At 40.2% G+C, this 16356-nt stretch overlaps 1 protein-coding gene across 2 annotated transcripts; it reads left to right on the top strand.

Moving 5' to 3' along the window:
• The first annotated feature begins 1210 nt into the window (after positions 1-1210).
• On the top strand, positions 1211-15897 carry tc2n (tandem C2 domains, nuclear). Of its 2 annotated transcripts, none has more exons than XM_074692333.1 (12): positions 1211-1309; positions 3384-3469; positions 3545-3748; positions 5946-6116; positions 6246-6325; positions 7500-7572; positions 7928-8028; positions 10026-10142; positions 10233-10424; positions 14687-14801; positions 14883-15082; positions 15294-15897. In XM_074692333.1, exons 2-12 carry the CDS (start codon positions 3409-3411, stop codon positions 15402-15404), a joined length of 1425 nt encoding a protein of 474 aa, XP_074548434.1. In that variant the 5' UTR covers positions 1211-1309; positions 3384-3408; the 3' UTR covers positions 15405-15897. The 2 variants fall into 2 exon arrangements, with proteins under 2 accessions (XP_074548434.1, XP_074548435.1); XM_074692334.1 differs by having other exon boundaries at positions 1240-1309; positions 3407-3469.
• The last annotated feature ends 459 nt before the right edge of the window (positions 15898-16356 follow it).

The following is a 16356-nucleotide window of genomic DNA, read 5'->3' as shown; positions in this document are numbered from 1 at the left end:
AACTTTTGAGTTATAAAAATGATCCTTACATGTGATCACAATTAAGATACAGATAAAGGAGAGGAAAATGAGAAAATGAGAAAATGTAAGTTATTGAAAATTTGGCTGTAAATTAAAAATGGCAAGGGAAAACATTATGAGATTTATTATGGGATGCCACACCTCATGAATATTAGAGTTTGAACTGTTATGCAAAAATTTCCAATAGTTTTTTCTACTTCATGGTCTCAAAAAGTCTTCCAGGTGGTTTCATGAAGAATGCAGCAAATCTGTTTTACTTGAATCATACTGAGAGTTTTGAAAACTTGTATCTTTAATTGTTTTATTGTAGGGTGAAAGTTGAGACAAGTGTGCATCAAACTGCATCACCCAAAATAAATCACTTTTATCTGACAACTCCAGACAGAAAACGTGTTTATCAAACCAAAAATAGGCTCTGGATGTTTGTAAGAAGTTGAAATATCTGCTAATGCACCAAACCAAATGCTCTATGACAAAAGTAAATAAAGTCACAAAGTGTTTTGGAAAAACAAAACATACTAAAACGAAAAGAAAAGAAACAAACCAAACAGGCATCATAAAAGTGCTGTGGTGCTCGATCCACTACTTTTGAGTCACGTGGAATAAGACTTATTAAGACCTTTCTGGTGAATGTGGCTTTAAAAAATGTTTGATAAGATCTGAGATTTTGCTTAACCCCCTTCAGGGATTCATCATCCAGGGTCGTATCAATAAAAATCAACATACACAGGGAGGTCTTAGTGCATAAAATATCAGTTAGTATGATGAGGAAGCTTCTGGAAGATGTGCATAACAACTCACCAGCTTATGTAAACAGCGTTGTTCTTCTACAATAAGGAGAGTATTTAAAAAACAGGGGTGTTCGTGATGTATAAAAGTTTGCGTGAACCAGATTGTCCTTCCTCTTATTGTACAGCTGCTGAAGCTGTCAGTGAGCGTGCTCAGTAAATAAAGACACACAGGATCTGTTTGCTGCCTCTGTTTGGACTCAGGTAACGTGGATACAGAGTTTTAATATCGACTGAAGAGGATAAAGATAAGATAAAAGGGTAAACTGAGAAATACATAACAGAAAGTGATGCCCTCATCTGTGTTACGAGGAAGGAAGCTGAAACACTGTGAGTCTGTCCGGGAATCAGAGACAGAGAGAGAAAGAGGGGAGGGAGGGAGGGAGGGAGACAGAGCAGTAAGTGAAGTGAATCAGAAACCTGAGCTTCATTCCTCTCTGCTCTGCTCATGAGAAGGATCAGCTGGGAGTTTATCCTCATTCAGTGAAAACATCACAGGGGTAAGTTTTCATTTCTGATGCTTTTATGTTTACAAATCATTTCTGTTTTACGTGTTTGGCAAAGTTGGACCAGCTCAGATCTCTCCACAGGCTCATTGGCAGCACAGAGCAGGCTCAGTCAGCTGGTTTCAGTCTCTTTGAATGATTCCTGAAAGTATTCCTCTTGCATGTGTCGAGCTTTCAAACCCTGACTCATTCTGAAACATAAGAAAGTACCGCAGACAGAATATTTAAAGACTAATGAGGAAAGTTCAGAGGATTTAAACCAAATTTTGCTGTCACAACCAAGCTGCATTTGTTGGGTTTAAATTTATGGGATTATGACAGATTTTGGGAGAGCCTCCTCAAAGTTGCAAACAGGACAACGCTTGGGATCATGGCACCAAAAACAAATCTGGAGCATGTTGGCAAACTTACAAAGATTGTAAGTCTTTAACAGTGCTCATTTTTTGTGCAACTGAAACAAATTTGGGGAAAAAAATTACATTCTAAAACATAAAAAAAAATTTGCATGGTCATTTTTGTGGGAAAAATGGATAAAAAAAACAATTTAAGGAGCATAACAAAACTACTAATTATCTCAAAGACCAAACTTTGCAGATGTTACATTAAATACCGGGGATTGTTAGAGCTCTTTAAATTTGGGATCATAACGATGACATAATCTGACAAAGTAATCTGATAACAGCTCATCTTTATGGAGCACAGCTGTGAATGTGGGCTGCATTTTAACATGCACTGTAAACGTGATTTTGCAAATTTGTTATTATAGCATTTTAATCTATGTCAATATGACAAAAGATTATTGAAGTTATGATAACTTTTAATAATAAGTTGGCATCATCTCAATAAGGGATGGGTACCAAATTAAGTAATAGGTACCGACTGATTTACATAAAATCAAAAGGTACCATGTCCGGGTACCTAAACCCATCCTTTTGACTGTGAGGGAGTGGAAGAGTAGGCAATTTTCCATGCTGGACATAAACACAGCATTGCAAATATATACACTGAAGGATAAATATGTTAAATTGAAAAAAAAAGACAGAATTATTAGACAAGTTGATATTTTTTTACCACATAAACACAAAAAAGTATCAAAAATTAGTATCATTGGTTACTGGTACCAATTGCCAGGTACCGGGCACCTGTACCGTATCATTTCAAATACCTAATCTCAACTACAAAATATATTCCAACTTGAAAATCTATGTCGGGGCAGCGCAGTGAATATGAGAGCCTCAAACTGTTTTGTGAAGCTACAGCCTTCAAGTTAACAACCAGAATGTCACCATAAGTAAGGAGGGTACTTTACGGATATGAAACCCTACTACTTAATGGATAAAGTTAAAGGTGATATCAGACTGTCTGAGCCAGATAATGTGGTATATATTTGTCTTCCAAGTTAAGAAACAGGTGTCTTACCTGGAAGTACAAACTGGACTTTTGAACCCAATGGTCCAGACCATTTATTTATAATGCTGAACAACAACCTGAAGAAGTTAATGTAGCTAAAAATATAACTTAAATAACCAAAAATGAAAAGTTAACATAACTAAAACCTTGAGTTGAGTTGAAATAGGTTAATTATTTCAAACTACTACCTGAAGAAGTTGAGTTAACAAGTCTAAATTAGCCAAACTAAGACAAGGGTTGACGCAAGACTTCTTATTAAATCAAGATGACTCTCTTGGTGTTGAAACAAAAAATGTGTTTTTGGCCTAACAGCCCTTTACATTACATTTTTTTTTTACATTAAAACAAGAAGTTACATTTAACAGTACAAGTTAAAACACATTTTGCACCAGAATTAGGGCACTGGTTTAGCTCAGTGGCTTTAATGCACCCCATGTACAGAGACTACAGCCTTGCATGACTCCACTTCCAGCCTTTCTCACCCAAAAAGACGCACAAAGCCCAAAAATGAGTTTGAAAAACTTCCAACACTGGATTGAAACTGTTACACCTTTGAGTGTGTGACACCATTCTGACACTCTGGGCGTGTTCAGCCTCTTATTGGCTCATGAAAAGGTTTGTTTGCCGTGTCAACTCTGACTGACACTTACTCTTTTAGTGCTGGATTATTTGCACTTGCAGCCATGGAGTGCCTCAAAGACTGCTGCAAAAGTTTTATGAAGCAAAAGGAGCAGGAGACCCAAGGTAACCCAGCTGCATTTTATGCCACATTTCATCAGCTGTTCTGTATCTGATGATGTGATTTCATCTGTTTTCCAGTGGTCACACTGAGGATGCCTCCAAATAAAGACCAGGCTGACGGATGGGAGCCGGAAGAAGGGAAAGTTGGAGTGTCAGAGGATTATCTCCTGTCCAAGCTGCCCCCTGATGGCAGAGAGGTGCCGTTTGTCCTCCCTACCTTTAAGGCCTCGTACGTCCAACCTCGAGGCTCCCCCTACCCCAACCTCCAGTCTGGTCCACAGAGTAGGTACCTGAAATGATCCCTCAGCTGACTGAACTCCCTGTGTTTACATTTAGACATTTAGGGATTAAAGTAATGATGATCCTAATCTCACCGTCATACTGTAGGGAGAAGTATCGTAAAAACCTGTCCTGTGTGTCAGTGTTGATTTAAAGGTTGGGCTGGTAAATAATGCCGCTTCTCTTCATCACCTGAACACACAACATATCATTTCATTCTCCTCAATCGATGTTTGACTTCAGGATTAGGCCCATTAAGTGCTTCATGCTCGTCATTGTGGCTCCACAAGTGTTTAAGCTTTCAGGGTGTGAACATGAGGAGTTCAGAAACTAACGTGGAGCTCACTGTGGTTCCCTGGGTTCTGCTCAGCATCTGAATGTGCTGCACAAGGTCTATAGGTCTTAAATATGACAAGGAAAGAGAAGCTACTACGCTAATTCATGAGCTAAGGCAAGCCCAAGCTGTGTTACTCTTATTAAAATAATGTGAAATTTGACTGGGACAATAAATTTGGCTGATGTAAAACTGTTTATGATCAACAAACAAGACACTTTAAGAAGACTTTTTTATCATGTCTTAAATCAACCGCTGCTTTAGGGTCTGTTTTCTTCTAAACTGAACTGTGATTTATGAACTTCATGTGGTATTTAAGAGGACTGGAAAGCAGCGATTCAGGCCATAAACTAATAAGAGAATTCAGCTGTTATTTTTGCTTTAGAACCCATTGGAGTGCCAGCGCTGCAATTTTAAAAGTGCTCTTTAGGTTACTGTAACTCCTCAATCATTTGGACTAGCATGAAAAATCAATCAGACCCATTAAAAAGGAACAATAAGCTTCATGGTGATATCCATGGAGCTACAGTACTGCATAGGAATTCATGTGTAACGACATTCCGGTCACAGGCAATAAATAATGCAAGCTGAGCTCATTACAATTCCTGAAAGAAGAGAAGATAAGCTTTCTGGGCAGATCTCTTTTTTAAGCAAAAATAACACCAAAAATAAAAGTTTTAACTCACTTTAGCTAATATTTGGCATGGCCATTTCAAGTGGTTGTCTATGGGACTGACTCACTTCTGAAGCCAGCCTCTAGTGGCCGTCAGAGGAACAAAGTTCCATCCCTGAAAGTCTCAGCTCAAAAATTATAGGCAGGTTGTACTTTTTTTTTTCTGCAACAGCTACCCCATCAGGGAATATTGGCTGCTGTGCAGAAAGTATTTCTTTTTAGAATGTTCTTGGACATTTTGCAGTCCTGTGTTTCCTGTGACGGCTGATAGTGAAAGTCTTTGCACTAGCATTTAGCTGCAAATAATTTTATCCAGTATCGTTGAAGGTTTATTTTAAGGCAAAAAAGTAACAGAATAGAGTTATGCCACTAAATATAAATATCAGTGACTCCAATGGTTGGGTGAGTCCTGTTGAGGGTGCTCAAAAAACAAGCTAACATATAAAGAGAAACTTATCGTCCTGTTCATGTGGCCCTTCTGGTTCCTTCTCGAACCAGTTTCTGTGTTTCAGCGGTTGTTGTTTTTTGCTAACTGCATAAGTTGCCTTTTTGTGGAAATCTCTCCTGATATGCTTGTGAATGTGTGATGACCCTGTGACTGAGGCAGATGATAACTTATGCTGTTAGCTAAAGACAACAATTGCTGGATCACAGAGAACAGTTAGCATAGGAGCTAACAGGGAAATGCTTACTGCTAATTCCACCATTGTCTGGATGTGATCAACAAGAAATAATCATGATTGAAAATGTAGATGCAAAAGATCTATAGACTACAGGAATGTTAACATTCCTTTGCATGGAGTGGCTTTGCAGGTATTGATATTATGACATTTGGTTATTGGGTATCCCTGGTGACACAAATCAAACAGGATCTGATGACTTACGTCATGTTCAATTGCCTCGGCACACAGATGGGTTAGCAGAGGTAAAGGTTAAGGTGACACATTTTACTCATCCAAAACAAACCTCAAGCTAAAGCCTGCAGAGGAGACTCTTGCAACCCATGCCTCAGATGGACCAGCTTAATTAAAACCAGCTCAGAAGTTACTGAACTGACCTTTGATTGCTCAAGAAAAAAAGAACCAGGATATCCTGTTTCTAAATGAAAAGCTTATCTCTCAGTTACTCAGTGAAAGGGAAAAATGTGCTCAAACGAACACACTCTGACCTCCAGCTGTTTGTCCTCTCTGCAGGCTCAGCTCGGTGCACCTACGCAGAGAGGAAGGCTGAGCTGCTGGGCTCCAGCTTCCTCAGCTACAGCCCCGAGTCCAGCTTCCATCGGGGTCAGATGGTTGAGTTTATGTCCCCTGGATCCACCCGCAGAGATACCCTGAAGAACAGAAGCTCCAGTCCCCTCAGTCCAGGTAGAAAAAACTACCTCATATACTTTTTACTTTTTTAATAAAAACAAATGTAGAATACAAAGTGGATTAAAAATTTATGAACCCCAGGTCTTAAATAAAGCTCCATGGGTATAAACATTTTGCTTTCAGGTTGGAATCTGAGGCCTGGTGGCGACCAGCGTCTGAGCAGCTCCATGCTGGATCTCTCCAGCCCTCAGGCTAACATACAGGTGAGACTCTCTTCTATCTTATCTGTTCTCAAACAGCACCTTTCTCACCCTGTGTCAATTTCAGCTAAATATAGATTTATAGTTTTCACAGCAGCAAAGTGGAACAGTGCAAACAGCCTCACAGATAGCACTTTGATTCTAAGAGTAAAGAAGTCAAATGTGAGCCAACTCTTGTGCACTAATGCTGTCAAAAAATATTTACTGGACACATTTTGATGCTACATATTGTTTGTCTTCAGTTGCTGGGGTATAAAAGGTGTTAAAGAGCTTTTCTACAGTTCAGAGTACCCAAATAAGTTGATTTTCACTCAAGTCCCGCCTTTAACAAGGCAAACAGCCAATCATAGTTGAGAATTCTTAAATGACACCTGGAGTAGCCAATCATATTTCAAGGAAACTTACGTTACCTCCCGCTGCCCTTCTTGCTAGAAGTGGACACGCCAAATGCAACAGAGACTGGAAACAGGTAGAAATGTTATCCCTGCCCTTTTCTAAAGAGTAATTAAGAGCAAGAATGAAACAATAACTTTTTTTATTTTTAATTATATCTCTGCTGTATGCTGTAACATCAAATGTGGCGTAATCAAACAAGTTGTGACGTGTTAAACTGAGCTAGCTAGCTACTGGCTTCAGTCCAACAATGAACAAACAGACAACAATGGGACATTGATCTCCTCATCTTAAGCTTTATTGAGCCATTAGGGCCTCCGTACAACTTTTTTAAGAGTTTAAACTTAAAAAAATAGATAGTAATAATTAAAAAAAACACGAACTGAAAAATATCTGAGCGCCTTTGTCGTCTGTAACAGCCTTTGCAGTTAGAATAAGATTGAAGCTCAAATGTTTATCTTGCCAGCATAATAAGCAAACAATAGTGGCATGAAAGGCCCGGCACCTTGGCTTTAGATCTGAGGGTGAACAAATGCACCCACCCAATCCAAGAATAGCGTGCAAGGAAACATGTAAGACGCAGGAGATGATGAGTTCAAAGATGCGGCAGATCTAAAGAGGACATGACCTTTTTATATCTACACAAACACTTGATTCAGATCTATGGCTTGTGCCACATTTATGGTCCCCAGAGGCTGAACCATCTCAGTGTCACAACAGAAAATCTAGGGATCATTTCATGCTGTTCTGACTGATTACTTTCTGTGTTTGTAATCACCTGCAGCACTTTGACTCACTCACCAGCGTCCACAGCAGCACGTCCTCCACCAGGTTTGGCTCCATTGAAAGCAGCTTAGGTGAGTTACAACAAGTGGGAGCACCACCATGAAATACTTTGGTGACATTTAAATTCTGGTTAACTCAATTGCTTTTCAGTTATCTGGGATATCTTTCTTTAGATATATTGCTCATAGTGTAGAGGCGTCTTTATCTTCTGTAAGGATGGCAGCAGGAAGCAGGAAGACACTGCGGTTGCATAACTCCTGGGTTATGGGAATAAAATTAACAAGAGACAATTATTTTAGACCTTAGTCTGAAACCTATTTAGTATTATTCAACATTATACGTTTAAATCTACATTACAACACTAAGCCCAAAACATGCATTGCTTTCTTTCCGTCATACTCCTGTTTTCTCACTCACATGTCTCAGATTCTATCACTTTGTCTGGGGATGAGCGTGAGCTGGGGAAGGTGTGCATCCAGCTGAGCTACCATGAGACTCTGGAACAGGTGTGGATCACTCTGGTCCAGGTAAGGTTACACACTGAAAAGAGAGGTGAGCATGAAAACACAAAAAGCCCCATTGTACTCCTCTGCAGCCTCTCTCAATGGGCTCTGTGTTTGGAGAACACAGAGCTCTGTTAGAGACTCTTGGTGCTGTGTTAACTTTGGTTTGGAGACACAAGGGGGGGAAAGGTTGTGCTTTTGAGAAGCAGAATTGTCTCTGCTGGTGTTTCTGATCATAATTTAATTTATTGTTCTCAGTTTTAACGTCCAGATGATTCTGCAAACCTTTGAAATAGCCTCGAAGGCCTTAACTCTGACACAAACACATCTTAAGACACTTAAGTCCTTCTTACTGGACTTAAAGTTTTTGCATAAGCTGAGCATTTGCAGGGTCACTGCCAATGATCAGTATGAAAGACCCAGCAGCTCAACTTAGTCAAAAAAAAAAAAAAAGAAAGAAAAAAAGACCCTTTGATTAAAAACCTCAGAAAGCAATGGACAAAAACAATCACAGCCAAGCTGGAGCAACTTAAGACAAAGGTAAAAAAAAAAAAAATCACATCAAAGCAGGAAAAACTTGATGAAGAGAGAAGTAACAAAAATTCAGTACCCACTGGAGTTTAAAGGTCCCATATTGTGCTCCTTTTCTGCAGTTTAATATGGATCATTGATGTCTTCATGAAATGGTAGTAACATGTTTTGATCCAAAAAGCCAATAAATCAAGCACAGCAGCATTGTTTCCAGGCTCTCATAGCCCCTCTGTTCAGAACGCTCTGATTTAGTGGGCGTGACCGTCGTATGTAAATGAGCCACCGCTGATACCGCCCCACTCTTACGCTTCACTAAGAGCGGCGCCACAAGCTCTGAGTGCACAATGTTTACAAAACAGCGAAGCTCGTTAACCTTAAAATTACAGGCTTAAACAACAGGCTAACCGCAGCTAAAGTTAGCATCCTGAAGCTAACACAGAGACAGGGGGACACTGAAGAAAAAAGGTATCTGCTAAGGTGGACCAATCAGGTCAGACTTGCTCCTGATTGGTCAAAAAAGGGAATTGCTGACGTCGGCAAATCCGTTTTGGGTCAGGATTTTACATTCACAAGCACTACTAAGTACAGGTTTGGTCATTAAATGTCACATTTTGTGGGCTGGGAGGAAAGCCAAAGACCACAAATTTCACGAAGAGACGTATTAAAGTGATTTTGCATAATATGGGACCTTTAAAAAATAGTAGGAAAAAAAAAGAAAAAGTGAAACAAACTTAGGACACATGGATCTTTGATTGGCACAAAACAAAGGGAGGCACAGTTATGGTACATTAAAGGGGTAATGGGGCTCTGTTAGGCACACAGAGGGGCAGGGGTCACAATCACAAAGGCGGGAAGTGAAGTTGCCTGAAATGAGAGAAGAGCCATGAATACAAAATAAAAGTAGACATGACAGACATGTAAGACAAGACTGAAGTAAAAAGTGGTTAACCCTTACCCTGACCCCTTAACCTGAACCAAACTGACAAGACACAACATTCACTCTTTGTAAGAGCTCTTGGTGAATATGAGGTGGTTTGAGACGGTCTATTTGTAGAGGTGGGGGAAAAAAATGTTATTTGATATATCAGGATTTTTTGTTTGACAATATCAAAATCGGGATTCCTCATCAATTTTTTTTTATTTCAAATTCTTCATTTCAGTCTTTGTTTATAAACTGGATTGGAAAAATGTTACCACTTTTCTCCAGCAGAGGGCGAAATGTTTTTCTCTGACTCAAGTGATGTGCATTCTTATGGGAAAATATGGCTCCTTATATAGTCTGCACACATTATCATCATCATTTTATTTTTTTCCATAGTCTGGTGTTAAAAAAGCAAACTAAAAATCACAAAAATCCTAAATATCAAAGAATGGCCATTTTAAACAAATTGGCACCCAAAGAGTCGTTACAGAATTGAATCGTGAAAATAGCATATTGCCCCAGCTCTATCTATTGGGACATGGTGCCATGTTTCATGTTTTGTTTTCAGTGTTCAGAGCTGAACCTTCCTCCTGATGGAGCAGAACAACAGAAGATTGGATTCAAAGGAATCATCACCGTCCCCAAACCCATACAGTTCAAGAGCTCCATCAAGGAATACTGTCAGGTAACAGCAGAAGCTCCACACGTTCTTACATGAGTTTATAATTCCTTTATGAGCTGTGATATAAAAGTACTGACTCCATCTCCTCTCCAGGATGTGTCCTTCATGGAGACCTTTGTGTTTGCGCTGCGTCTCCAGCAGCTGCGTTGCAGTGCTCTGGTGCTGAGGTTGCAGATGCACAGCAACAAGAAGCGTACGGTGGCGGAGTGCGTCCTCTCTCTACGACAACTGGGCGCTCAGGAGACGGAGCACTGGCTTGACCTCTGCCCTCGATCCAAGTCCTCTGTGAGTCTGCATTTCATTTCTCTTTTGGTTGGGGCGGCATCCATGTAGTGAAATGGGGAACAACAACCTTTGATAAAGGTTCAGTTGGTTGGTCTTCTGAAGGCACAATCCCAATACTTTGTGTATGTTGCCTTCGAGGAACATTCGTTACACAACTTGTGGGTCCGTTGTGTGGTAGTTGGATTACTACATTAATAAGAATTCTTCCTTAGAGGCACTAAACCAACATCTCTGACAAATTCACTAATATCCAATCCAATATGCCCATTCCTCTGGTTGAGGATATTTCCTGACATTCAAGGTCATTCTTCCTGTTTGTGTCCTGTTTAGTTCAGATATGCAGCTGATTGTTTTACCCAAAGTCTCAAAGGAAAAAAAAAATCCGTTATTGAAATATCCCAGACTTTCCCCCAATGTTTCCTTCCTCTGTTTGCTGCCTTTTATCACCTTTTGTATGTGCACAGTAAACAAGAGCTCAGCACTGTGTGTCCCTCATAAAACCGTCTCCGTGATGGATTGTAGCACGCTGGCAGGAACAGTAATCTTGGTCCTCACAGGATAATATTGACACTGAGTCAGGCTTGTTGCATAATCACAGGGAAAGAAAATGAGGATTCATTATCAAGCGAGATCTGGAAACAGGCTTTTTATTGGAAACAAGGAGCCGGTGTGATGATTGTAGAAACCTTAGATGCGGTAAGTAGGTCAGACCTCAAAGCATTTCAACTGCAGAGAGTGGGTTTGCTGATAAATGGATGCTTGTCTGGCCAGTGGAAGTGAAAAGTGAACTGTTTCTGCACTTAAAGGATCAGACAGTGAATCATCATTAGACTCTGTGAGTGACTTCTCCCATCTGGAGGTAAATAGGCACAAATTGTCCAAATCACCGTCGCTCAGTGAAGGCTCTTAAGAGTCGAGACGGCTGCACTTATAGAAGTCTGGACAAGTAAGATAGTGGCTTTTTAAGAAGACGTGTGGATGATTACGCTTTCAGATAAATCAAACAACAAGGCGTAGAGTCTGCAGCTGCACTAGCCCCTTTTTGAAGCTGTAGAAAGGCAAAGCAACATTTACAAGCCAATAGTTGGTTTCCTTTCATTTGAGGTATTTGACAAAAGACAATGGCTGTTTTCCAAACTACTGGCTACACTAGCAGTGCCTTTTATTTTAGCTGAAATTCAGTATGTAGGAGGTACTATGTGAATATTTGCAAAATTTGCAGCCTGCCAAAAATCCCTGGATGTCCTACTGATCCAGGAAAATCTCTCGGTATGCAACAGACCAGTCTACCTGGCATACTCGACGCTAACACTGTTTGTCAATGTGGGTGGTAGGTTTTGGTGAATTACCGCCATCTACTGGAATGATTCAGCATTACAACTACAATACAACCACACTAATGTTTGATGGTCTGGGAGATAGAAGGGTAGTGATGCGAAAGAAACATTGGACAATCTTCTCACCTACAGTTGTATAAGAGATGTTAACTTCTACAAATTCATTTAAACCAATATGAAACACTAATTCCCTTTTTGTAAACCATTCGTGACTTAAATGGAAGAGATGTTACCATCTGCTGCAAAAATACAAATATCTATTTATAACGATATAACTTTAGGATTTATAATTAAAAATCAAATATGGTGATTCTGTAGTGATATAATTAATAAGATAACTAAAATTTCAAGATCTACCCATAGTTTGTTTGTACATTAAAGGTGCAAAGGCCAAAAAATTAAATTAAAATAAAATAAAATAAATTATCATCTGTAGCTCCACTTTCCAAAACTGAAAACCAGAGTAGTGTACAACAAAGCTGACTCAACAGTACCATCATAGCCTACTACATGCTACAAGCAAAAGCAGTAGGCAGTACGCAGTGCCTACCACATACTACATTCACGGGTAGTACGTAGTAGGCCATTGATACAGTTTTGGGTAAATCCACTTGGGGGCTTACTTTTCCTAATCCGCTCATGCCATCAGTTACAAGTGAAACAGCCATCACATTGTCACCTATTTTGGTCACCAGGTGTAAAACTTTACATCTAAGGCCCCGTTTACACAACAATATTACACCTGAAAAAGCATAACGCAGGGAACACGCAGTGAAAAAAAATCTGCGTTTACACGGAAACGCTGATAGACTAAAAACGCTGTAGTGAGCATACCAGGCCTGTAGGTGGTGCTATAACTGTCTTGTCCAGAAGCCGCTTTTGGGAGATCTCCACTGAAGTAGAGTTGAGATGATCATCTGGTGTATTGGTGAATACTAAGTTAAAAAGTGGAGCAAAAGATGCTCATTTTGTTGAAAGACAGTCAGCAGAAAAAGCAGATTGAGCAGCACAAGCACAAAATGGTAGTTTGCGAAGACAGTAACAATGGTACTGTGGTTCTGTTGTATGCGCGTGCGTGAGGCGGAGTGTGACGTCAGTGTTTCCACTGAACACGCTGGCTTACTGTTTACACGGCAACGGTGTTGGGAGCGTTTCAGAAAAATCCCACTCGTTTTCAGAAGTTTGCGTTTTAGGTTGGCTGCAATGCCGTTTCGGTGTAAACACGAGGCTGAAACACAACAAAACTTTTGCATTTCACCCTAAAACCGTTGTCGTGTAAACGGCCCCTAAACCTTTCTGATACATATTTAGGGGTAAAGCAAGAAAGAAAAAGGTCTACTACAACATAAGAGCTACGAGTTAGCTCAAAAAAGGGTATTTCTCTTTCTTTTGGTCTTAATTCTGGCTCTCTGGGTTCCCCCGTGGTAGCTTTACGTGATTTACAGCTCAGGAAAAATCCTTTTTTTCTCACATTGGTGTTTTTGAAAACCCTTATTTCAGCCTCTGCTGTATCTTTAGAGCTCCCTGCTACACTAACTCCCTCCTCTATGGTTGGCCAGTCCTCTGGGGGGACTCTGGTTTGAGGCTTGTCCCTCCAAAGTGTCATGATCCAGTTAGGGGATCCTTGTGCGATGACCTCATCATTTCTAAAAGATCTTGTGAAAATCACGTTATTTTAGGAACAGTTTAATGCAGTTTACATACAGATTTAGAGGTTTTATCAACAAATGAATGTGCAGTGGTTTGGAAATTTTCACTTGTTGAGTCTGAACATCCAGCATTGATGATTTGTATCCATGTTTTAAATGTGGGAAAGTATAATCCTCTTCTTTAAAGTAAGCAAACATGCAGAGATTAAATGTGGTTTGGTTTGGTCATATTTATGACATTTTAGCAGCAAAAAAAAAGTTCAACTCAGGTAAATGTCGGTGGATTCACAGGCTTCATCCGTCAACACACAAAATTGAAGTAATGTATGGTGCATGTTCATTCAAATTTGGCTTCATGTTTCACTGAATTTTATCAAAACTTTTTATTACTTCCAAAAATTGAGTCCAGTTTTTCCCTTTTCAAGCTGAACCACAGATTTTACCACTTCTCTAAGATCTAGAAAAATCTCCCCACCTTCCTCGGCCGTATTCAAAGGTCAAACTGCAGGTTTGATGTCAGACCATAACAGATGATGCTCTTATGTGTGTTTCGTCTGCCTCTTTCATAAAGTGCTTTTTTTGGCGGATGATTAAAGGTCAGTGTGTTGAAGCTTTAAACACACAAAAGCTCCTACAGTGTCGCTCTGACTGACACCAAACAGCTGTCCAACAATTTACAGCAATTGTTCAGAGAGAGCTGCGATTAAAGGTCAGAGTGTCAAACTCTGAAAGCCAGTAGCTGCCAAAGTGCCGGCCCAGTTGTGATGAAACTTGGAAATAAATGTTTCGTCTTTGAACACTGACGCTGGTCGTCTATTTTGGAGTTTATTCCAGGGTAGGAAAAAAACCTTGCATCAGACACTGCCCTGTTTCCTGTAAAGCAGTGACACATTTCTCGTTTACGTTTCCAGTAAATTATCTTTCTTTAACATATTTCTGACTCCTTGATTTTTTTTTTGCTCATTGTTTTGTGACTTGTCAGTTTTATTTTACTGCCTTTGTGTCTTTTATTTTGAAAGGCCACAACAACAACAACAACAACAACAAAAAAAAAACGGCTGTTACCATTATGATAAGTCTCGTAAAGACTCTGACCAACTGTTAAAAGTACATTCGATTAAAATCAGTGAGTCTTACCCAAGCAGCAGAGAAATGAAACTCATGCAGAAGTGATTAAAAAAAAACTGCAATTCCTTGAGTGTCCACTTGAGGCAGCCTCTGGAAGCACTTGAAACCACACACACACCCATTACATTGAATGAATTTACATCTCCAGGTGTGCCACGCCGAGCTCAATCTCACCACCTGCTTTCAGCCGGTCAACGGACGAATCCAACTCCAGGTCCTCGCTGCGCAAAACCTCCCAGCATCCTCCACTCCTCTCACACAAGGTAAGTATCTCTGAGAGTGGACTTTAATGTGATGTGACTCAGTTTTAGTGCAGCTCATGTGATTCTCCCTCGTGTATGAAGCATTTTTTGTCAAAGCGGAGATGCACCAGTTGGGGCGGGTGGTGATGAAGAAGAAGACTCGGGTGATAAAGGCCTCGAAGGGTCAGTGTAGGTGGGCAGAGACGTTTCACTTCCTCCTGGCAGCTTTGGACCACGACTGCTCGCTGTCTGTCAAACTCTACAGCCGCAGCTCGGTCAGAAGGAAACAGTGTCTTGGACAGGTGAGCTTTTCCAGTGTGTATTGGTACAATCAATACTGTCTAGGTTACTGCTGAACAGACAATACGTAAATAACAACCTAGATTGCAATGAGCATCAAAGCCAGTAAACTGATTCTCGCTGTATGACGATATCTTGTAGCTTCCAAAAAGATTTAAGACATAATTCAAGATGAATATAAACAAACTGAGGGATGTCACATGTCTCTGTCAGGTTCAGCTTGGATTCGACAGCCCGGTGCTTGAAGCTGTGGAGCAGTGGAAGGACATGATGGCTCATCCAGAGAAGGTGGTGTCAGCATGGCACGGTCTGAGTCCAGCGTGAGCTTCTGCTGTATGCACCATAGAGACATGCTGTTGTACCGTGGTCCGTTAAAGTTGCTGGATGGGCTCTGATGGAGCAGGAATGTAAAAGACTTGAACACTCGGTGCTACATTCCTGCAGAGAGTTCAGGATTTTGGTGGTAAAAAGGGTCTTGAACAAATTGTAAGCTTGAGTAGTTCTTTTTAGTAGTTTGAGTCTAAGAGGTTACTTTTTTCCTCTTAGATACAGAGGAACACTTGCTTGACTGACAACATACCACTTTGATGTACATAATACTTGTTTTGTAAGTCATCTGACCTGCTTATGTTGCTGCTTTTGTGCAAAATGTTGTCACCAAGTTTAGAAGGACAAAACTTCACAACAAAGCCAAACTGTCTCAAAACATCATATTCACGTAATGATCTTCAATTCCAACAATGACAATATTCAAATAGTTTACTGTCGTCTATAAACCATAGACGGTATAAAACATGGACGAAGCATCCGCAACGCTGCCCCTCTGTTCTTGAAACCGTGAAATGAAACCAATCCGCGGACACAGCCACATTCGCTATGACGCTGGCTGTGAGTTTTTCTTCGAGCAGCTACAGGGCGCCCAGTGGTCATGTGACCTGAGCTGTGCCTCTGATTGGAAAATCAAATGATCCTAATAACAGATAGAAAAAATTCACTCACTGTACAGTGTGTGCCGATAGTGAAATCAGCGTTTTAGACCCAAAATGTTTTTTTAACCAGGCTGTAAATATGCTTTTTAATGCTGTAAAAGTCTGTTTTTATGGCTGGGTGTGTACGTGACTTCTGGTCTTTCTGCAGCCAGCCTCAAGTGGATTCTGGACACAACAATGGAGGACAAGAGTAGAAACAACAAAAAAAGTTGTAACATTTTGAGAATAAAGATGGGATGTTATATCTAAGGGGTCATGACCTGAGAATTAAGTCCCAATGCTAAGAG

The sequence above is a fragment of the Halichoeres trimaculatus genome, unplaced genomic scaffold, assembly GCF_033239565.1.
Source record: "Halichoeres trimaculatus isolate MK-OKI-2021-1 unplaced genomic scaffold, fHalTri1.1 fHalTri1_scaffold_17, whole genome shotgun sequence".
Classification (NCBI taxonomy): domain Eukaryota; kingdom Metazoa; phylum Chordata; class Actinopteri; order Labriformes; family Labridae; genus Halichoeres; species Halichoeres trimaculatus.
This window is presented reverse-complemented; position numbering and strand designations above follow the sequence as displayed.

Bases quoted from the DNA above. Each gene is read 5' to 3' on its own strand.
- tc2n (XM_074692333.1), top strand. From the start codon at position 3,409: ATGGAGTGCCTCAAAGACTGCTGCAAAAGTTTTATGAAGCAAAAGGAG. The intron at 6,326-7,499 runs GTGAGACTCTCT...AATCACCTGCAG, and splicing joins GCCCTCAGGCTAACATACAG to CACTTTGACTCACTCACCAG. The intron at 14,802-14,882 runs GTAAGTATCTCT...TCGTGTATGAAG, and splicing joins CTCCACTCCTCTCACACAAG to CATTTTTTGTCAAAGCGGAG.